General features: G+C 45.0%; 2 protein-coding genes across 4 annotated transcripts in view; both read left to right on the top strand.

The window, feature by feature from the left end:
- The window catches only part of rps13 (ribosomal protein S13), a 319,891-nt gene that overhangs the window by 185,343 nt on the left and 111,410 nt on the right, over nucleotides 1-23,138 (top strand). The gene's annotated exons all lie outside the window — the stretch shown is intronic.
- Nucleotides 1-23,138, top strand: part of pik3c2a (phosphatidylinositol-4-phosphate 3-kinase, catalytic subunit type 2 alpha) — a 157,884-nt gene that overhangs the window by 53,093 nt on the left and 81,653 nt on the right. For all 3 annotated transcript variants that reach the window (XM_055649867.1, XM_055649865.1, XM_055649866.1), the window contains exons 2-5: nucleotides 1,953-2,005; nucleotides 4,860-6,070; nucleotides 16,030-16,130; nucleotides 18,182-18,339. In XM_055649867.1, the coding sequence (XP_055505842.1) occupies nucleotides 4,931-6,070; nucleotides 16,030-16,130; nucleotides 18,182-18,339 (1,399 nt within the window). In that variant the 5' untranslated portion in view covers nucleotides 1,953-2,005; nucleotides 4,860-4,930. The remainder of the gene's footprint in view (nucleotides 1-1,952; nucleotides 2,006-4,859; nucleotides 6,071-16,029; nucleotides 16,131-18,181; nucleotides 18,340-23,138) is intronic.

A 23,138-nucleotide genomic window follows, 5' to 3' on the forward strand; every position in this document is an offset into this window, starting at 1 on the left:
TAGGCAGGTACAAGTTGCTCCCTGCAGTCGGGGCTCTGGAACTCCGGCATGGCCCAAGCCAGCAGATCCATTTACAAGGCCAACTCGGCTCCTGGGCAGACTGTTCCGGTACCGTTGGACTCTTCTCTGAGGCCGTGACTCTGTTAGTCCGAATAAACGGATAATCCAGCAAGGTTCTGGAACCAAAGGTGCCTGAAAATCAGTGGTAGACCTGTAAGCTTTCTTACTTTCCAGATGTCATTGTTATCCAGGTGTTATCCAGAGTGGAAAGAATCCTTGTATAGAATTCTATCCATCTATTCAGTTCCTGTATTACATTGCTAACTGCGTGTCACAAATTAATCACTGGAGAGGTTTTAACCCATCTTAATCACCTGGACTACACAATGACTTTGCTTGCCTTACACCATTTTAAAATGCAATGTGTAACTTTGTTCATAATAATATATAGTCACTGTGATACAGCGTGGAGACAGGCCCTGAGGCACAACTTGCCCTTTTACACTCGTCCCACCTGCCTGCATTTGGCCCGTATCCCTTTAAACCTATCCCATCCATTTACCTGCCCAACTGTTTATTTTTAAACGTTGTGATGGTACCTGCCTCATCCATCTAATCCGGCAACTCGTTCCAGTTACACACCATCCTTTGTGTAGTAAAAAAGCATTGTCCCTCAGTTTCCTATTAAATCTTTCCCCCTCACCTTAAACTGTGTCCTCTGCTTTGTGATTCCCTCACTCTGTGTAAAAGACTCTGCATTTACCCAATCTATTCCATACTTGGAAGTACCGTATGTATCGCTGAGGATTTATTTGATTTCCCTGAAGTTAATCTAGCTATGAATATGTTTCAACAGTTCAGGATGGGAGCATTGTTTAAATGTTGACAATCAAGGAAATGGTGCTATCTTGAAGTTGTGAAGGGTACTATTGGGTTGAAGGTTCATTTGTTCTTTGGCAACTTGTCTAGTTATTTTCTTTACAAATTTCTTTCATCTCCCTCCAAGGCATTTTGTGTTTTCTTTGTAATCACAACCCTGTATGGTAGAGAAAATATCCTGTTGCTGTTCAAACTTGCACTTTGTTGTCTTAAGAAAACTCCACATCAGCTGTTTTGGAAGTTATTTTTTGAGGCGCGTAGAAGCAGCGTAATGTGGTGGGAATAATGAAAGCATTTGGTGGCTGGAGTACGTTTCAAACCTCGTTAACACAGTGCAATTATAAAAGTAGGCCAGGATTTGTTAAATATATTACAAGAGAAGGATTTGTAGGTCAGGTTCTCATGCAGTATGTAGAGTTGTCAATTAATTTAATTGAGTTGCTGGCCAATTTAGCTTGTGGGTTGCAGAAAACAGATCGGTCTCCTGATGTGGCCTCAAATTCTTTGTCATTCTTGTGTTAGCAAATGGTGAAGACAAATACTTTTTCCATTTGGAAGCAAGGAACTGCTGGTTTACAAAAAAGACCACCTGCAATCCCACATTCACCCCCCCCCCCCCCCCCCTTTCTATCCCCCACCCATCTCTTCACGTGCCCTACTCGCACCTATCTCTCCCCTCTCCCCTCTCCCTCTCCTCCCTCCTACATTCCTTTCTCTGGCTCCACAATTCACAACTCTTTAATCCTTTTGTTTCGCACGGGTTTATTGTTTCCATCTCTTGCCTTAGTCTAACCATCTGCCTATATAAAAAAAAACCCTTGTATGCCTGCATTCGTTCCCTTCCTCTTTTCCAGTTTACTTCACAACCTCCACCCCATCCCTAACCCAATCAGTATGAAGAAGTGTCCTGACCTTCGGAAATACTGCATGACCCTCTGAGTTACTCCAGCACTTTGTGTCTTTTTAAACCACCATCTGGCCTTTCATTTAGCTTCAAAGCCCTTTTAACGTTAATCTTGTTCTTAATGTAGAGTCTTATTAATATCCATTTGTGATTTTTGCTTTGTTTTCAGATGGACCATCTAATCATAACACGACCAAGGAATACTTTGGGATTGTAACTAAGGCAAGGAAGTTAATTTGAATGCGGACTATCAATAAAATGTGCATGTGTGATGTACAACATATGTCATGCATGTTCCCGGTTGCATGTCTTTGGTTTTCCACATTGGCTTGTCTTTGTACTGTCTCACATGGTCTATCTCTGTCCTTTGTCTCCTGCTTCAATCCCGTAGCTTGCTTTAGATGCTGTGGAATATTCCAGTGGTTACAATACTGATGGAATATAATGTTATTGATCATGCCCCGATCCACGTTAATTATGATCTGCCTATTCTGTTTTCAATCTATCCCAAGAGCATGGGGTAGTGCCGTAGAGGACAATGTGGGATCTGTGGATTAAAGAGCAAACTACACCTCCACTTCCACGAATACTGACGTAGGCAATACATTTAAGACAAAGTTATGACATAATTATGAGAGGCAGTGTTGAAGGAACTCAGTGGGTCAGTGCGGCACGGTGGCGCAGCGATACACCTGCTGTCTTACAGCAGCAGAGACCCGGGTTCGATCCTGATTACGGGTGCTGTCTGTATGGAGTTTGTTTGTTCTCCCTGGGACTGTCCGGGTACTCTGGTTTCCTCTCACATTCCAAATGTGCAGGTTTGTAGGTTAATTGGCTTCAGTAAAATTGTTCCCAGTGTGTAGGATAGTGCTAGAGTAAGGCTGGTCTGCGTGGAGTCAAGGCCCTGTTTCCTCACTAACTCAAAAGTCATCAACGGTAGCATCTGTGGAGGGAGGGACAGGGTTTTTTTTTTTTTTTTCCCTTAAATTTTTTTTTTTAGTCGGGACCTTTCTTCAGACTGAAGGTAGAGGTGGGGTAGGGGAGGGATAAACTGAAGGCGAGAAAAAGTCAGATCAAATAATGGCCAACAACAGATGACCTCGGGAAGGGTGGAGCCCATAATGGCCGATTGTTGTCTGGGGAAGATGTGCTAATGAGAGGGATCCAGGGATGCGAACAGTGGAACTAGTAGGATGACGAGGGTACGAGAGGGGAGGGAATGCAGGAATTACTTGAAATTAGAGAAACCAATATTCGTACAGCTGGGTTGGATGCTACCAAGGCGAAATATGGTGGTGTTGTTCCTCCTGTTTGCGCTTGGCCTCCCTCTGACAGTGGAGGAGGCCCAAGGCAAAGCAATTGCCCATCCAACCACTGCTAACGAAGAAGGCAATCATTAATTTTGATGGTTCCCCACTGACCACATTGCCCGAATGCGAAACTTCCAACAAAATAAGCATGCCTTTGTTCAAACAGATGTTGTCTAATTGGGAATGGAATTGGATGCCAGGGGTTTACAGTCAAAGCCATTGTACCGGCAAAGAGAGCAGAAATGTGACAGCTGAGCTCTTGGCATCGTTTATGTGCAAGTCACAATCCTTCACAGATTTGGTGATGATCTTTGCATCACTTCACAGCCTGTGCGAGAAGGGGCTTTGTCTCTGGAACTGGTGCCCTACAATGCTAAGAACTATATTCTGCACTCTGTATCTTCCTCTTTGCTTTACCGATTGTACTTGAGTTTGGCTAGAATGGATTTATGACATTGTCCCATCTTGGGTCCCTTGAAATGTCACCTCAAGGAAGCTGCCTGACCCGCTGCGTTACTCCAGCACTCTGCTTTCTCTGTAAACCACAATCCACATTTCCTTATATCGACATATTATCTCATCTGATTGTATAGCATGTAAAACAAAATGTTTTACTGTCCCTCAGTACATGTGACAATTAAACATAACTATCTCCCACAATTGCCATTACCTTCCCACAAAGATCAACTCTTTTGAGTTTCCACTATAGGGAGATGCGCAGGAAAAAAGGAACAGCTTCTTCCCCTCCGTTATCAGGCCTGTTTCCATGTTGTATCTCTAAATTACGAGAGTTTCACATGAGGAGGCATAGAGCCACACCGCATGAAAACTGACCCTTCGGCCCACCTTGCTCATACCGACCAACACGCCCCATCTACACCAGTCCCACCTGCCTGTGTTTGACATGCATCCCTCTAAACCTATCCTATCCATGTAGCCATCCAAACGTTTTAAATGTGTGATAATACCTGCCTAGCTACCTCCTCCAGCACCTTGTTTCAGAAATCTATCACATTTTATGCATAAAAACAAAGTTGCCCCTTAAATCTTTCCCATGTTTTCTTCAACCGATGTCTCTGATTCTTAATTGACTTCTCTGGTTTAAATACTCTATGCATTAACCCTATGTATTCCTCTCGTGATTGTATTTACACCCCACAGCCTCCTGTGCTACAAGGAATAAAGTTTAGGCAACTCAACCTCTCCCTATAGCTCATGCCCTCAGGTTCTGGCAACATCCTCGTAAATCTTCTCTGCCCGTTTTCACGACATCTTTTCTCTAACATGGTTACTTGTTTCTATGTTTTATCCATGTCAATGCCGAAATAAGTCAGTGTTTGGAGTTGTAAATTCTGCAAGACTACTCTGGATGAACAAATAGAAATATTATTAAGCTGATCAATCTTGTTGTATGGTTCACTTGTGTGGACCATATTCCTAATGATTGTTTTTGTAACTTGGTCGGCACGGTGGCGCAGCAGTGGAGTTGCTGCTTTACAGCACCAGAGACCTGGGTTCAATCCTGACTGCGGGTGCTGTCTGTACAGAATTTGTACGTTCTCCCTGTGACACAGTGGGATTTTCCCCTGAAAGCTCTGGTTTCCTCCCACACTCGGGTTAATTGGCTTTCGTAAAGATTATAAATTGTTCCTAGTATGTAGGATAGTGTTAGTGTACAGGGATCGCTGGTCAGTGCGGACTCGGTGGGCCGAAGGGCCTGTTTCCATGCTCTATCTCCAAACTAAACTAAACTCTAAACTTCTTAGGACTTCACCTGTGGATTTCCCAGCTGAACGTGTGGATCTTCTTTGAATGGAAGTCTCCAGTAGTTGACGCCATGGCCCAGATATCCAGCAGAAATGGGTTCAAGCAGTCTACCACTTCAACAACAGGCCCCTCGGCGATGCGAACCGTCAACAAGGAAGAAGCCTTGCAAATGGAAGCAGAGGCCTTGGCCAAGCTGCAGAAGGAGAGGCTTCAGAGTGTGAAGGAGGTGTCGGTGTCGGTGTCGGTCGGCAGTGCTTGCTCCAAGTTGCCCAACGCCAAGCATGAGCACGATCTCATTCACTTTCCCGAAGCAGAGAATTTCAATAAGCACACCGCCGACACGCTGTCTGACCGGGACATCGAGAAGCTCACTGCAGCTGAACTAGAGAAGTTGCTGTTGGACAAAAGCTTCGGTCATAGGCATGTAACACGGCCACACACGCTGCCCAATACTCCCCTGCTCAGCCCGTCCTTCTCCAGCCAGTTCTACAGCCAGGCACCTTTCTCTGGGGGTCAGTGGACAGGTGGGTTACACAGACCTGTGGCGCAAACAGCCAGTTACCGTTCAATGTCCGTCACATTCCCCAAATCTCTGGATCCGTTTCAGAACGGCTTTTACCCTGCACAGACCACATACCGTCCTTCTGAGCCTGTCTGCGTCGGGCTTCACGCAAAGCCGTACCTGTCTTTCCCCCTTCAGCCTTCCACACCCATCCGCCCACACACCGTCCTGCCCATCTATGGCACTGTCACGCCCGAGCTCGCCAACCTGTACAACAAAATTGCCAGCACGTCGGAGTATCTGAAGAACAGCAAATCCAACAGCGATCTGCAGTCCGCCAACACCATGACCCCGAAGCTGCCGTGCGGAGAGAGCTCCAGCGACGTCAGCAAATTTGACTGGCTGGACCTTGATCCACTCAGCAAAGCGAGGATGGAAAGCGTGGAGTTAGTGCAGAGCACGGCAGAAGCTGGGCACAAGGTGGACACTGGAGCAGCGGCCGGCGACCCTTGGGAGCAAGTGTTACAGAAGCAGACTCCGTCAGAAAGCTGCCAGCCCGATGCCAAGGCTGACGACACCTCGTTTAAGCAGCAAACTGGAAAACCCACACATGGACCTTCCGTGACACGTAGCTTGTCTCTTAACCTACGCTCCACAAGTTCACAGATTTCACATCGAGCGCAAGGACCAACCACCAAAACATTACAGGTACCGTTTCTTTTCCCCATGTTTCTAAAAAAAAATTATTTTGCTCTTATTATATGAATATTTTTTTCTCGGTTAACTGATAATCCAGAGAACTGTCAAACTTGCCTGCTGTAAGAACAAGCAACTTCAGGTGCTGCTTTACACCAAAGATAGACATACAGTGGTTCCTATAAATTGCTGTCAAACTGACACCAATTATATAAAAAGGGCAGCACAGCCAGCTATTTACAATATATATTAATGATTTGGACGAGGGAATTGAATGCAACATCTCCAACTTTGCGGATGACACTAAGCTGGGGGACAGTGTTAACTGTGAGGACGCTAGGAGGCTGCAAGGTGACTTGGATAGGCTGGGTGAGTGGGCAAATGCATGGCAGATGCAGTATAATGTGGATAAATGTGATGTTATCCACTTTGGTGGCAAAAACAGGAAAGCAGACTATTATCTAAATGGTGGCCGATTAGGAAAAGGGGAGATGCAACGAGACCTGGGTGTCATGGTACACCAGTCATTGAAAGTAGGCATGCAGGTGCAGCAGGCAGTGAAGAAAGCGAATGGTATGTTAGCATTCATAGCAAAAGGATTTGAGTACAGCAGCAGGGAGGTTCTACTGCAGTTGTACAGGGTCTTGGTGAGACCACACCTGGTACAGTTTTGGTCTCCAAATCTGAGGAAGGACACTATTGCCATAGAGGGAGTGCAGAGAAGGTTCACCAGACTGATTCCTGGGATGTCAGGACTTTCATATGAACAAAGACTGGATAGACTCGGCTTGTACTCGCTAGAATTTAGGAGATTGAGGGGGGATCTTATAGAAACTTACAAAATTCTTAAGGGGTTGGACAGGCTAGATGCAGGAAGATTGTTCCCGATGTTGGGGAAGTCCAGGACAAGGGGTCCCAGCTTAAGGATAGAGGGGAAATTGTTTAGGACCGAGATGAGAAAAACATTTTTCACACAGAATGGTGAATCTCTGGAACTCTCTGCCACAGAAGGTAGTTGAGGCCAGTTCATTGGCTATATTTAAGAGGGAGTTAGATGTGGCCCTTGTGGCTAAATGGATCAGGGGTATGGAGAAAAGGCAGGTACGGGATACTGAGTTGGTTGATCAGCCATGATCATATTGAATGGCGGTGCAGGCTCGAAGGGCCGAATGGCCTACTCCTGCACCTATTTTCTATGTTTCTATGTATCAGTAGAGTTGCTGCATTACAGAACCAGAGACTCTGGTTCAATCCTGACTACGAGTGCTGTCTGCACATAGTTCATATTTTCTCTCAGGTTTGTAGGTTAAATGGCTTTGGTTCAAGACCCTTCTTCAGACTCAAAAGGTCCCCTATCCACGTTCTTCAGAGATGCTGCCTGACCTGCTGAGTTACCCCAGCACTTTGTGTCCAATTGTGTATTAACCAGCATCTACAGTTCCTGGTTTCTACAGCTCGTTTCATTTTCCTGATTTTACTTCCTGTAAAATAGTTTCATGTGGACGTGCGGTAAATTTGACCAGGAAACTATTGAGCGCTGTAACTGGGATTTCCAGTGCACGATCGAACTATGATTTGAGTGGAATGGGGAGTTGCATTCCTTCAGCTTGACCTCGGGCTGCGTTTTCTGACGTGTTCCAAACAGCGGGGAAGGTTTGAGCATTCCCTGACTAATGAGGCAAAGGTTGCAGCTGAAAAACATTCCTTTCAACAAACGAGAGGCCTTGTTCAGCAAGTACGTTTCCTGTTTGTGTAAGACAGCCTGGGCTGGCTTCAGATTGCTCTGGGTGAAGTGCAAGGAACAATGGATTAGTCCCGGACCTGTGTATTTTGTCACAAGGAATTGCTGTTGCTGATTTACAAAGATATTGTGTTCAGTTCTGGGCACCATGTTATAAGAAAGATATTGTCAAACTGGAAAGGATTCAGAGAAGATTTACGAGGATGTTGCCAGGACTAGAGGGTCTGAGGTTGAGTAGGCTGGGCCTCTATTCCTTGGAGCGCAGGAGGATGAAGGTAGATCTTATAGAGGAATAGATCGGGTAGATGCACACTCAAATCACGGATGTGAGGACACAGGTTCAAGGTGAAGGGTGTAAAGATTTAATAGGAATCTGAGGGTGTATGGAATAAGCTGCCAGAGGAGGTAGTTGAGGCAGGGACTGTCCCAACATTTAAGAAACAGTTAGACTGGTACATGGATAGGACAGGTTTGGAGGGATATGGACGAAGCGCAGGTAGGTGGGACTAGTGTAGCTGGGACATGTTGGCCGGTGTGGGCAAGTTGGGCCAAAGGGCTCTTTCCACACTGTATCACACTCTGACTGACTCTAAAGACACTAAATACTGGGCTACATTTATAAAGACAGTGCTGGAGTAACTCTATAAAGACACAAAATACTGGAGTAGTTATTCCTCCTCCCCCCCCCCCCCCCCCCATTCCTTCATCCATCTTCACAATTCACAACTCTTCAATCCTTTTCTCTGTCTTTTCTACTCTGGCCTTTGTCCAACCATCTGCCTATCATAAAGCTATCAGACCTTCAGCCTGACTAAGTCTCAACCAGAAACGTCACATATCCGTGTTCTCCAGAGATGCTGCCTGACCTGCTGAGTTACTCCAGGACATTGTATCCTTTTATCACTAAGCCCCAATGAACTGCAAATGCTGGTTTACAAAAAAAAACACAACTTGCTGGAGTAACTCAGCGGGTCAGGCAGCATCTCTGGAGAACATGGATAGGTGACCATTTTTTAAGCCTGAAATAGTTTCTCAACCCGAAACAGGCCTGAAGATGGGTCCTAGCCCAAAACGTCACCTATGCATGCTCTCCAGAGATGCTGCCTGACCCACTGAGTTACTCCAGCACTTTGTGGATTGTTCGACTGACTTTAGATTGCTCAGGAGAAATATAGCAGAAATGCATTAGTCCCAGACATGCGAATTGTCTTTACATTTGTCTTTTGCACAGTTGATTTAAAGTGTCTAATTTCCTCTTGTGAGCATTTTTGCCATTCCAGCCCTCTATTGGGGATACTTGAATGGACATCAGGAAACCACACAGTTGTATGAAGATGTTATTGTGTGGTGCTTGGACTGTGTTGTATATGGTGAATTTCCTACAATGATTCAGTCATGGGGTGGCAGTTCTGAATTGTTTTCATCCACGTATTTATGAAACTTGCAGCATTTTTTTAGTTATCTGTTTGTAGTGGAAAAGATAGTTTGTCAGCCATTCAAGTCGGTGGGGGCGCTGCGAGGTGGCTGCCCTGCCAGCAGCGTGTTCGTTATTTCGACTTTTTTTGTTTTTTTAGTGTGTCCAAATGTTTGTTTTAGTGTCTCTCGGTGTGTCTTATGTGGGGTGTGGTGAGGGGGGGAAGGGAGGATGGGGGAGAACTGCTTTCGCTCGCCTCCTCGACGGAGAGGCAATTTTTTCCATGTTGCCTCCCTTAACACCGTGGATTGGTGCGGCCTTTCCTGGAGTTGGGCCAGGTGTTTCAGCAACAGGCGCAACGTGGACACCATTATTGTAACGACAGCAGCTGGGCAGCGGTCAGATTTTTGGAAAAAAAAGATTCAATTGGTCAAAAAATTTGATAAAATCGGCAAAATAATGTGCCAAATGTAGAGGAGTCGATTTCTAAAATCACAAGGAAAATCTCTACTGAAATATGTAATGATGTCCCAGTTTCGGCGTCTGGTTTTCGAGGAGATACGTTTCACAGGCAAAAACACACACATAGACACAAACACGGACCCAAAAAAGTATATAGATATGATTGTGTGTTTTTTAACTGTACCGCTGCTGGCAAATTCTTTTCACTGCACCTTCCGCTGTATGTGACAAATAAAATTTACTATTGACTATTTAGTAAGCATTGCAAAGAACTCTGTAATTTTGTTCCAACTGAATACAAAAGTAGATAGATGAGGTTAGGTTTAGATTTATTGTTGTTATGTGTACTGAGATACAATGAAAAGCTTTGTTTTGCATGCTATGTAATTAAAACAGATAATATGCATGAATACAATCAAGTCAGACTCGAGAGCAGCACAGTGGCACAGATGGGAGTGCTGCTGAATTTGGGCGCCAGAGACCCAGGTTCGATCCTCATCATTGGTGCTGACCGTGTGGAGTTTGCACTCTTTGCCTATGACCGTGTGGGTTTCCTCTGGGTGCACTGGTTGCTTCCCACATACCAAAGAAGTGTGGGTTTGTAGATTCATTTGGCGTCAGTGCAATTACCCCTAATGTCTATGGAGCAGATGGGATAACATAGGGGCGGAACGGTGGCGTAGCAGTAGAGTTGCTGCTACTAGCGCTTGCAGTGCCAGAGACCTGGGTTCGATCTGGACTGCGGGTGCTGTCTGTTTGGAGTTTGTACGTTCTCCCCGTGATCACGTGGGTTTTCTCTGAGATCATCCGTTTTTTCCCACACTACAAAGACGTACAGGTTTGTAGGTTAATTGGCTTGGTATGAGCATAAATCGTCCCTAGTATGTGTAGGATGGTGTTAATGTGCGGGGATCGCTGGTCGCCGTGCCGAAGTACCTGTTTCCGTGCTCTTTCACTAAACTAATCGAAACTAGTGTGATCGAGTGATCGATGATCGCCATGGTCTCGGTGGGCTGATCTGCCTATTTCCATGCTTTATCACTAAACTAAGCTTAACCACAATAGGTAGAGTGAGGGGAAAGATACGCCATGCAGAATATTGTCTCAGCATTACATCATTTGGATTGGTGACCTTGTTAATATTTTAAAGAATCATTTGGCAATCTCACAAGGATAATTCCAATGACACACCCCTTTTGTGCTTGAGTGAGTTCAAAATTGGCAATGATGTGGTGATTGTGTAAGGAAAATCCCCATTTCACATCTCTGATAGATGTGGCTTAACCTATTCGGGCTTGTTCAAATAGTTTTGACTTGGATCTTCTGAAGTGTTTTGTAATATTCTACGAAGTCCCAGTTCGTTACCCTTTTCGCATTCTATTGAGACATGGTCAACATTGTTAAACCTTTTGAGCAGTGAAGAGCAAAGGGAAAGTCCAACGTTTGACTTTGAAGATGAAATTGTTTGATCAGCCAAGACCTTTGTCAAATAAAGTATCCCAATTACGATGGTGAAATCATTTGCAGATTTGTAGATGGCACAGTGATGCCATTGGTAGAGCTGCTGTCCCACAACAGCAGAGACACTGATTTGATCATCGCCTCGGGCGCTGTCTGTATGGAGTTTGTCTGTTCACCTTTGGCCTTGTGGGTTTTTTCCAGGCGCTCCTGTTTCCTCCCACATCCCAAAGATGAGCGGGTTTGTGGGTCACTTGGCTTCTGTACAAATAACCCAAGGATGAGAAAGTGGGATATCATAGAACTAGGGTACAAAGTGATCAATGGTTGGTGTGGGCTTGGTGGCTCAAAGGGCCTGTTCCACGCTGTATCTCTGAACTAAGCCTTCAATGTATTTTGTGACCGTGGGGTTAAAAGGAAATCTTGCAATGAGCGGAGGAGAAATTGCAGCAGCTGGCAATGATTTAAAAAACATTTTGCATCTCTGATGTACTGTAAGAGCAATCAGTAAATGTGTGTTTCATTTAATCTAATCGTTTATGTTTTATTGGGTCATGGTATAGGGACATATCTGATGATAGTGGCATTCATTGCCTGATCTTAATTATCCCACGAAAGAGTGGCTTTTTTATTAAAGATACAGCATGGAAACAAACCGTTTGGCTCGCCATCCACACCGACCATCGATTACTTCTTTGCACTAGTTAAGTCTATTAGGGTGCAGATTAGGCCATTCGGCCCATCGAGTCTGCTCTGCCATTCGGTCATGGCTGATCTATTTTTCTCTCTCAACCACATTTTCCTGCCTTCTCCCCCTGACCTTTGACTCTCTTACTAATCAAGAATCTGTCAATCTCCGCCTCCACAGACGTCTGCGGCAATGAATTCCACAACTCCTGTTCCACGTTATCCTATTTTTACATCCACCTCTTGCACACAAAGGGAAATTTACAGCAGTTCATTAACATACAAACCCATGTGCCTTTCTAGGCTGTTAGTTAGGAATCAACCAGGTCACTTGTGGGTCAGACCAGATATGAAGGCAGATTTTCCCTAAAGAAGAACGTTCAGTGAACCTTACACGTAGGTTTTTGTTTTATAATCACTGTTACTGACACTACTTTGTGCTCGAGATGAGTTTACTTTAGTTGAGGTTTCCCTTGTGTTGGGGGAGTGGATGCAAAAAGCCTCTAGACCTTGTCCAGATAGTCCCGGGACAGGCATGCGACCTGGGTGCTACGGCCAGTCCGGGGACGCGAGCTGACCTGGGAACTGCAGCTTGTCCCGGGGCACGCAGGCGACCTGGGCGCTATAGCCGGTCCTGCGGCAGGCAAGCCCACCTGGGAACTGCAGCCAGTCCCGGGGCATGCGAGGGACCTCGGAGCTGCAGAAAACTAATTGGAAAAACACGTGAAAATGAATGCTAAAAACAACACTAAATGTCACACTATGGTGATAGATGTGGCCCGCCATCCGTTCACAGACATGGGTCCTGGCCCCTATGTAGAACAAGGTTGCCGACTCCCGAGCCATGCAGCACAGAACTAGGTCCTTCCGCCCAACTTGCCAATGCCGACCATGTTGCCCCATCTAAGCTAGTCCCACCTGCCTGCGTTTGGACCATATCCCACTAAACCTGTCCTACCCGTGTAATATCTTGGGATGCTAAGCCAACTGTGTATAGAAGATAGGAGTGTTCTGCACAATAAATTACGGGTAATTTTGACTCCATTCCTTTTAAATTAATCTTCCTTTCCAGGCCCAGGTAGCCTGTAATTTGAGAGTGAGCAATATTTCTTCATTAAAATTTTGCATATTTTTCATACCTTGTTTTCAGTCTAGTAAATACAAATGTCTTCTCCAAACAATTCAGTTTGAATTGGATATAAAACATTCCTGCCAAATCACAATTTACTGTTTACTATTAACTCGCAATTCTTTCCCTCGTCTCTGTTGTCCCCGAAGAATTGGGCTGAAATTCAGTCCTACATTCCTTGCTGTTAATACTTTCAGCGAGCATGTAATTTTGTCGGGTTTTTTTTGGAGGTTAGTTGGATAGGCAAAATGGAAATATTTCCTTTGGTTAATGTATGTACCTGCATTCCTATTTCTAAAAATACAATGTGATCCAAGTAATCACAGCTGGAGATTGGATTAGACGTTAAATTGCTGGATCAACTCTGCAGTCTGAGCACCATTTGTAGAGGCAAGTGGGTGGTTGGTGTTTCAACTCTGTCTCAATGGTTCAATAGGACTTTATTTGTGACATGTACTGAGCTACAATGACTTTCATTTTTGTATACAGTTCAGTGCAAGTATCACTATACATAAGCACACAGATACATCTTAGATAAGCATCTCAGATACAGTACAAATGTACAGCAGTAGTATCCAGAGACAGTGTACAAGAGTCGCCAGATTGGGCACCATTTCCAAGTGCTGGTTGTTATGAGTGCAGGGTTCTTGACCTGACCATGAAGGCCCGTTGTGCTGACGGTGTTGCAGGGTCACCCTGGCCAAGCGTAGCCATGGTATTCTCCGCCGCTGCTCCACCACTGAAGGACGCATCCGGACCACGAGCTCGGCCTCCTGAAGTTGCGCCCGGTCCAGCCGAGCCCCAGGCTGCTGCAGGGCCTCCAGCGGCCCACTCCCCCGTCAATGTGATGCAGTCTATTCTACTGAAGACTGTTTAGGCTTAAAATCAAAATACAACCTGCGTTTTAATGACTTGGAATATTTTTCCCTGAAGCAATTGCAAAATTGTGAGGTGAATTTGCTATTTTGTGGAGTCTCGTTTCCCAGTCCTGATGCAGGGTTTTGACCCGAAATATGGACGGATCCTTCCCCGGCCTCCACACACATAGATGCTGTCTGACCCGCTGAGTTTCTCCAGAAATTGACATAAAGTGCTGGAGTACGATGGCGCAGCGGGTAGCATGGTAAAGCTGCTGCCTTACAGCACTTTCAGAGCCAGAGGCTCCGTTTGATCCTGACTACGGGTGCTGTCTGTCCAGAGTTTGTACATTCTCCCCATGACCGTGTGGGTTTTCTCCGAGATCTTCAGTTCCCTCCCACACTCCAAAGACTTACAGGTTCGTAGGTTAGTTGGCTTTCTATAAATGTAAATTATCCCCAATGTGTGCAGGGTAGTTTATGTGCAGGGATCACTGGTCGGTGCGGACTCGGTGAGCCAAAGGTCCTGTTTCTGCACTGTATCTCTAAACTAAACTAAACAGGCCAGGCAGCATCTTTGGAGATAAAGGTTGGGTGACGTATTGGGTCATGACCCTTCTCTTGAAGAAGAAATCCTTTAAATATCTTTCCAAAACAGTAAACACTGTGGTGCATGGATTGCAATTTGTGTTCTACATTTAAATTCTTTAGTTGGATTTCTATTTCGGTTCTGTCTGACACTTCAGTGAAATGCTGTTGCAAAACCTAAGGTATTGAAGTGATTTTAAATGAGAGATCAGGAGCAAGTAGAAAATATTTGATGTTGTGCATGTCATGCTGTTTTACACTTAGAAATAACATGTACTCGTGTATAATTTTGAATGTTGATGCCCAATGCAAATTGGAGGATCAGCACCTCGTATTTTGCTTGGGCATCTTACACCCCAGTGGTATGAATATTGACTTCCCTGACATCAAGTAGTGCTTGCTTTCCCTCTCTTTCCATCCCTTCTCCACCGTACTTCCCCACCCTACTTCTCAGACTAGTTTCACTGTCCTGATTAAATTTACTCTAAGCCTCGTTGTCACCTTCCCCCCTCAGCTAGCAATGAACCATTCTACATTTCCTTGATCACCGTCCCCTTTGATCTGTCGTTTTCACACTTCCCCTTCCATATCTCTGGACTCCCTCTCCTCTGACAGTCTGAAGAAGGGTCTCGACCCAAAAAGCCACCCATTCCTTCTCTCCAGAGATGATGCCTGTCCCACTGAGTTACTCCATCCAGAATTTTGTGTCTTATCACGTGTCTTGCTGCTTGGATTAAACGATTAGGCCCCAATATGCCCATGTTTCTGTCAGGATTATATTTCCCGTCTCTTGCCCATGATTTTGTCAATTTCATATCCCTCCATATCCATGTGCCCATCCAAAAGCCTCTGGAACGCCACTATTGCATCTGCTCCGCTATCACCCTAGGCAGCACGGGCCAGGCACCCACCACCTTCTGTTTTAAAAAAAAAAGTGCCGCACAAGTCTCCTTGGGGCTGGGGGGCTGGGGGGGGGGGGGGGGGTTGGGTTGGGGCTTGGGGGGGGAGGGGAACGTTCTGACTGTCCACTCTATTTTTAATATATGTGTACTTTAAAATAATTTTACACGTAAGATATATATAAATCCATTGTATCCAAGAAGGTTAAGTGCGGTTCTTTCATTGTATGGTTGTAGAAAGTCCCACTGTTATTTTATTTTTTTTTTAATTAAAAGTTGTAGAGACAATATTAAGAACTACAAAACTTGATTCCACAATATTAATTACATTTAATGTTAATTGTCAGTCTGAAGGAGGGTCCTGACAAAACATCACCTATCTATGTTCTCCAGAGATGCCGCATAACCAGCTGAGATATTCCAGCAGTTAGTCTTATTTTTTGTAAACCAGCATCTGTATAACTTCCGAACTCGTGTCAATAACAACGCCCCATATCCAAAACCAAAGAAAAATAACTAACAATTGTAGAGAAATGATCAATCTGAACAATATCCAAAGTGTTGAATTTGGATCCTGCCCTATGTATTTTTTTTTTTTAGTGATTATTGTTTAACGTGTATCTAATATCCTGGTCCCTGCATTACATGCCTGAGTACGTCTCATTTCACAATCCACATTACTCTAAATATGCTTGTGTGAAGTTGACATCAGTTTCAAACTCTACTTTTATTACAGGGTGAAAATGGGACCAGTAATGATCTTACACGAGAGAAATTTCTTGAACAAATCGGATCACAAAATGGGGAGGTGGCAGCTTTTCGGCAAGAGATTATTAAGTAAGTTTTACCAAATGTTTTATTTGTTACTTGGTTAATAAACGATTCAGAACGGCATGAATGTGTGTTCAAATATGAATATTTTTGGAGGTCCTTTCAATCCTGTCCAGATCCATCAGTGGGTCATAGATCCATAGAGCCGTCAAGCACAGAAACAGGCCCTTCAGCCCAACTCGTCCATGCCGACAAAGGTGCCCCATCTAACCTTGTCCCATTTGCCCATGTTTGGCCCATGCCCTCTTAACCTTTCTCATCCATGTACCTTTCTTAGTATTTCCAGTTGATTCCACATGTCCCAAACTCCAGAAGTTGAGCATAGGTTGCAGAATATGGGACTCAAACAGTTGCAGCATGGTGGCGCAGTATGGTGGCGCAGCAGTAGAGTTGTTGCCTTACAGCACCAGAAACCTAGGTTCATTCCTGACTACTGGATCTGTCAGTATGGAGTTTGCACGTTCTCCCTGTGACCGCTTTGTTTTAACCCGGGTGCACCAGTTTCCTCCCAGACTCCAAAGACTTACAGGTTTGTAAGTTAATTGGCTTTGATAAAAATTGTAAATTATCCCTAGTGTGTAGGATAGTGGTGGTGTATGGGGATCGGTGGCCGGTGCGGGCTCGGTGGGCCGAAGGGCCTGTTTCTGTGCTGTATCTCTAAACTAAACTAAAAAAAATGCCTACTTCAGTGTTACAAAGCTGAGAATAACGTTAGAAAGAGCAACAGGAATAGGCTATGTAACTTCGCATGCTGGTTCCACAATACAATAGGTTACAGCTGATCATTTCCCTCAGCAGAGCGTTGTTTCCTGCACTAAAGCCCGTATCTTCAAGTCAGTTTCCTTAGTCTGATGGGTCCCTACCCAAAACATCTCCAGAGATGTTGCCTAACCCACTGAGTTACTCCAGCACTTTGTCTTCCCATATCCTTTGATATCCCTTTTTCTAAAAATTAATCTATCTCTTGTTTTGAATATACCCGGCAACTGAATTTCCACAGCTCGCAAATGAAGTGAACTTAAAAGATTTACAATCTTCTGGATGAAGAAATGTTGTCTCGTTGCTTTCCTGAGTGTCCAACAATTTATTTTAAGATGGTGGTCCATGATTTTGGACAACCCATTGTTGCTTTTCTTGGGTGACAAGAATGGACCAGCAGTGCAGTCTACATTGGAGCCCCATATAACTGGAGCAAGATGTCGCTACTCCTGGACTCAAATCCTCCCTCAATCAAAGTCAACATCTCCAGTTCATGTGATAGGAGTAGAATTAGGCCATTTGGCCCATCAAAGCTACCCCACCATTCAATCTCTCTGTCTACCCCATCCTCCTGCCTTCTCCCCATAACTTACAAATCAACAACCTCTCAATCTCCACTTTAAAAATACCCATTGACTTGGCCTCTGCAGTCGTCTGAAGCAATGACTTCCACAGATTCACTACTCTCGGATTAAAGAAATATCTCATCTCCTTTTATTGTGAGGCTGTACCATCTGGCCCTAGACTCTCCTACTCGTGGAAACATCCACTCCACCCAGTCCTTTCACTATTCTGTTAGCTTCAATGAGGTGTCCCCTCCCCCCCAAATTCTTTTGCTTCTCGAATTGTTTTCATGCCAATTTTCAGTGAGAACATCCTGTAGTTAAGATGCCATTAAGCTGGAAAGAGTGCAGGGAAGATTTCCGAGGATGTTACCAGGTCGGCATGGGTAACTTGGGCCGAAGGGCCTTTTTCTGTGCTCTGACTATGAGAGATGTTTTAATGGGGTGCCTTGGGGGCAAAGATGTTTGCTAATGAAAGAGATGTGCCTCTGGAATTTTGGGAGCTTGTTTCCTTCCTATTTACCAGTTGAAAATGGATGAAGATTCCCACAGGGACATCAGCACTTTTCCATCAATCAACATTTCAAAACAAAATGTCGGCACTTTCGGAGGACTGTGTACCTCTCCCACGTTGTCCCTCTGCTCGCCATCAAGTTGGCCAAATGTAAATTGATGTTGTACGGATTGGAATCTGAATACTTGACTGAAGTTCAAATTAACCTTTTGCATGTTTAGACTACGGTCCACGTTTCCGTTCACTGACCACTCCACCAATCCAGGGTATGTTCTGAGCCCAGTAATGCTTCATCGAGACATGAGTGGAGAAAATGCAAGTGTGAAGGTCTCCATCGAAATCGAAGAGTTTCAACAGCCAGTCACATTCACCTGTGACGGTAAGCTATATCATTTACACTGAAGCAAAGATTGTCAAAAGTGTTTCGGGACAATATGTGCATCGATTTTATAGAGTCATGAATGAATGGTACTTTCTTATCACACGTGACATGTCGCTCAGTGAAATTCCTTGGTGGAGAAAGTGCAAACTCCACACAGGCAGCAACTAAGGTCAGGATCAAACCCGGGTCTCTGGTGCTGTGAGGCAGCAGTTGAGTTAACTTTGCCTATGTGTCGCCCTAAGATGCCGGTAAATTACAGTGGCATGTCTGCATTACCCAAAAAAACTGTATTTATGAAGTTCAAAACGGCAAATCTCTGAACTATTTTACAGATGTGTAGAAGTGACCTCAAATACCCAGACTTAGCAGCTGGATTCTTGCAGTCAAATACATTTTGAGCAATTACTTGTGCAAATGACATGACTCGATACTCTGATAATGAACATAATTTGTGGACTTTATATTCATATGGAGGTGATTTATCCGCTGCCTCATAGCACCAGACAGACGTGACAACTTGGAGGTTAATTGGCCCTTTGTAAATTGCCCCTAGTGTGTTGGGAGTGGATGAGAAAGTGGGATAACATAGAACTAGTGATCGAGGGTCGTGTGGACCCAGTGTGCCAAAGGGCCTGTTACCATGCATATATTTTTTTTTCTTTAATTCCACATCACTCGGCTGTTTTGCCACCATTTATGGAGCTTGAGATTCTGTGGGATTCTTTTATCATGTGGAATACCTATTCTGGGGTTTTATAATGTGCAGGCATGTTTCCAAGCACACAGGGTTCAACAACAGGATGTCTGCTGAGGGAAGGATCTGAATATTTAATGGAATGGCTGGAATGAAAATGTCTGTTTATCTTGATCTTTGAATAAAGCAGAAATGACAAGCTCTCACTAGCAATAAATCATTCAGAAGGAATTTGAGTTACAGAATAGTCTAAAGAATTGTGCGGTAATTATTTCAGCAGCTCATTGTCTTTACCATATGGATGTGATCCAATTTTTATTTTTAGAAGCAAAGTATTTTTAAACTGGAATAAAAAGTGAATTTGTGGCTTCATTGGTTGTCCAGTGGATCAGCTAATTCATGTGGCCAATAATTTGACTAGATATCATTGCAAAAGTAATTTTGCACACAAACGGGCCTAGGTTTAGGTTTGTTATTGTCATGTGTACCAAGGTATAGTGAAAAGCTTTTTTCCACATTCTATCCAAACGGATCAGATAATACTATGCATGAATACAGTCATCAAACTCCAGTACAATAGGTACAGCAAAGGGGAAGATACAGAGTGCAGAATATAGATCTCAGCATTTAGTGCACCAATTCCAGAGACAAAGTTCAATGTCCGCAATAGGGTAGAGGTGAATCGGACAGTACCCCAGCTTAAGGAAGGACCATTGAGAAGCCTGATAACAGAGGGGAAGATTCACAAACTAAAGAGCCAGTCCCACTTGGCCGTCTTTTGCGCGGCATTTACGCGATCTGCTAGCGTATGGGTAGCGCGGGACGGGCACATGGAGTGGTGTGGAGTGGCTTGGAGGAGTGTGGACTTCGTCCTGCACAAAATCTACGCATGCCACCGGCCTGTCGCGTAACTGACGGCCGAAGTGGGACAGGCCCAAGACCAACAGCAGCAGAAGCAGGTAAATGATCGCAGAGCTCGGCCTGGGGCTCAAGGCCGTTGCCGATCCGGATCTGCCCCCACTTCTACTCCCAGAGCGGAGCCAAGACGATTGGAGATAGACACAAAATGCTGGAGTAACTCAGTGGGACCAGCAGCATCTCTGGAGAGAAGCAATGGGTGACGTTTCGGTTCGAGATCGTTCTTCAGACTGAAGAAGTGTCTCGACCCAAAACATCATCCATTCCTTCTCTCGAGAGATGCTGCCGGTCCTGCTGAGTTACTCCAGCATTTTGTGTCTATCTTCAAATGACATCACGCGCTCCAGACGGCTGTGCGGACGCATGATGACGCACGCAACCGTCGCATGTCAGTCACTACCGGCCTGTCGCCTAAATGACGGCTAAGTGGGACAGGCCCTTTAGTCTATCGAGTCTTGCCCTCTGTTTGATCTGAGCTTATCCAGAATCAGCCAGCGAGAGCCAGACTGGATGTTTCAGAGTGAGTGCAAACAGGGCCAGAATTAACTTCTGTTTTAACACCTGAATGTTGACTCGTTTTGACAAAAACATGCTGGCAGTTTAATATAAAGGCTTTCAGTGTTCAGGCTCTTGAACACTAAACACGGATCTTAACTGTGAGCTGTTATGGACTGTCTTTGGTTGCACTGTGGACTTTTTTGTGCTGCAGTACTGATGTGGTTATTTATTTATTGATTTTTTGATTACTAGATATTGTCTATGTGTAGTGTGTATACTGGTCTCTTTTGCTGCTACAGGTGCACAACCTTTTATCCGAAAGCCTTGGGACCAGACACTTGTCGGATTTCAGACATTTTCGGATTTCAGAATGGAAGATTTTTAGCGTAGATTAGGTAGGTAGCGCGGGCGGCTTGAAAAGTCTGGAGCTGCTGCCTCCTCCCGGGTGACCGGGAGAATCATTGCATAAATGTTAGTCAGTTAGTTTGGAGGGATTTTATGTGGTGGTGGTGGAGTCGGGGTGAAGGGGGAAACTTTAATTCTTAGTCCCCTACCTGGTCGGCGACTCCCAACCTCGCGGAGCTGGGGGCTCCGTCCGGCCGCGGGCGGCGCCGGTTGGAGCTCCGACCCCGGCAACTCTACCCCTGGCTGCGAGGCGCTCCAAATCCAGCGCCGCCCGCGGTCGGACGTCCCAGCTCCGGGAATGTCGGGAGTCGGCGGCGTAACAGCGCTGGGATACCAGCGGGGAGCGGGCAATGCCTTACCGGGTCGCCGTGCGGCAAGCTCCGGAACGCTGTGGCCGCCGACGCACAACATCGCGGAGCGTCGCTGGATTTGGAGCCGCGGAGCTGGGGGCTCCGTCCGGCCGCGGGCGGCGCCAGTTGGAGCTCCAACCCCGGCAACTCTACCCCTGGCTGCGCAGACGACATCTGGAAAAAATGGCCGGTTTTCGGAGCTTTTCGGTTTCTGGAACACCGGATAAAAGGTTGTGCACCTGCACCTGTACAAGTAAAAGCTGAGTCTCACGTTGCGAGTTGACACAAGAGGTACCCCGAGTGAAAGACTCGTGGTTGTGTACGAGATCCCAAGTGTATGATCAAGAGTTTAACCGAGTTCCCACGGGTATGACAAGTTTGCCGTTTTCTGTTCCAAGTTCGTCTCCCGAGTTACTCTTGAGCCTCTGTGAATGAAGGTCTGTTTTGATAAGCAACAGTGTTAAAGATGTTAACAGTGATTAAAAAATATATGGTTCTGTTATTATTTGTGGAGCTGCTGCACAATTGAGACACTGTGCAGAATCTTTAAAGTAGCTTTTCAATGCAGAAATCATTCAATCAGTTGCCCGTTTGCTGTTTTAAAAAGATTGCGAAGAAAGATGAACCAGTCCAAAATTTCTGGTAATTGATATGGCATAAACTTGGAGGTATGAACAGTATGTGAGATCAGATCCAGAACAAATCTGATTGGAACAGGGTGTGAATAAGGCATCAGAAAAATCAAAAGAAATGAAGAGAGATAGGAAGCAGAGCAAGAGAGATAGCAAGCACAGAAACTTTGTAGATCAATAACCGAAAGTCTGAACAAGTGTCCACAAAGCTGGAGAAACTCGGCGGGTCATGCAGCATCTCTGGAGTAAATGAATTGGTGACGTTTCGTGTCGAGACCCGACTGAAGAATGGTCTTGACCCGAAATATTACCTATTCCTCAGAGATGCTGACTGACGCATTCGCACTCCAGTATTTTGTCTGTCTCTAGTTCATGGTTGCCTGATTATGAGACTTATTAAAGATAGATTCAGCGCGGGGGGGGGTCCATTTTTAAGCTAAACAGGTAGAACGAGCTATATAAGTTTGGTCTCCAGGAATTCGGCTGGTTCGGTGAAAAATATTCATTACAGCCAAAAGTCACGCAACCCTACCTCTCAACACTGTCGGCTCACCTGAAAACGGACAAAATAGATGCCGTTTCTGAGCTTGTTCTGAAAAGAGTCCGTGGGAAAAGGTGTTACAAACGGCGAAGGCGGCACAATCGGCTTGTCGTGGAACAAACCAATGGAGTTTCGGGGCACCCAGATCTCGCTCCACCAACACGTATCCAAGTTTAAGCAATATCCCACTGTGTATTCAAACTCATTCTGCATCTCGTCCTTATCTGGGAAACAAATAGTCATTTTCTGCAGTGAACCACCCGCGTCCAAGCAGCGAAAGGTTTCAATGCGGTTGGCATTGTGAAGATCTGAAATGAAGCTTTGCACGATAGATAAAATATAATTTCACGTTCCAATATTTGGAAAGCGATTAGGCAACGTGAACATTATTAGAGCCGCCTGCATGTCTATTTACTGAAGATGATCAGGGAAAAAAATATTCTCACAAAGGGAAATAGAAAAAAAGGCTTGCTCTGTATTACAGCGCAGTTCAGACTCGGGGTGGCCAAAACACCTAAATAACGATACAACCGGTGGTATATGGGGGAAACAACATGTGGATACACGTGTATTAGTATGGAGGCGGTGGGTGTGAACTAAAATGCTACTCGGCAGATTTAAACTATTCCGAATAAAAGTATTACTATCGTTAAGAACTTCACCCGGAACTAATTAACGCTCGCTTTCCAGGAGCTGCATGTATCTTTCATCTGTCAATGGTTGGTTAGTGCTTGTAACATGCATGTTTGATATACAAA

The sequence above is a fragment of the Leucoraja erinacea genome, chromosome 18, assembly GCF_028641065.1.
Source record: "Leucoraja erinacea ecotype New England chromosome 18, Leri_hhj_1, whole genome shotgun sequence".
Taxonomy (NCBI): Eukaryota; Metazoa; Chordata; class Chondrichthyes; order Rajiformes; family Rajidae; genus Leucoraja; species Leucoraja erinaceus.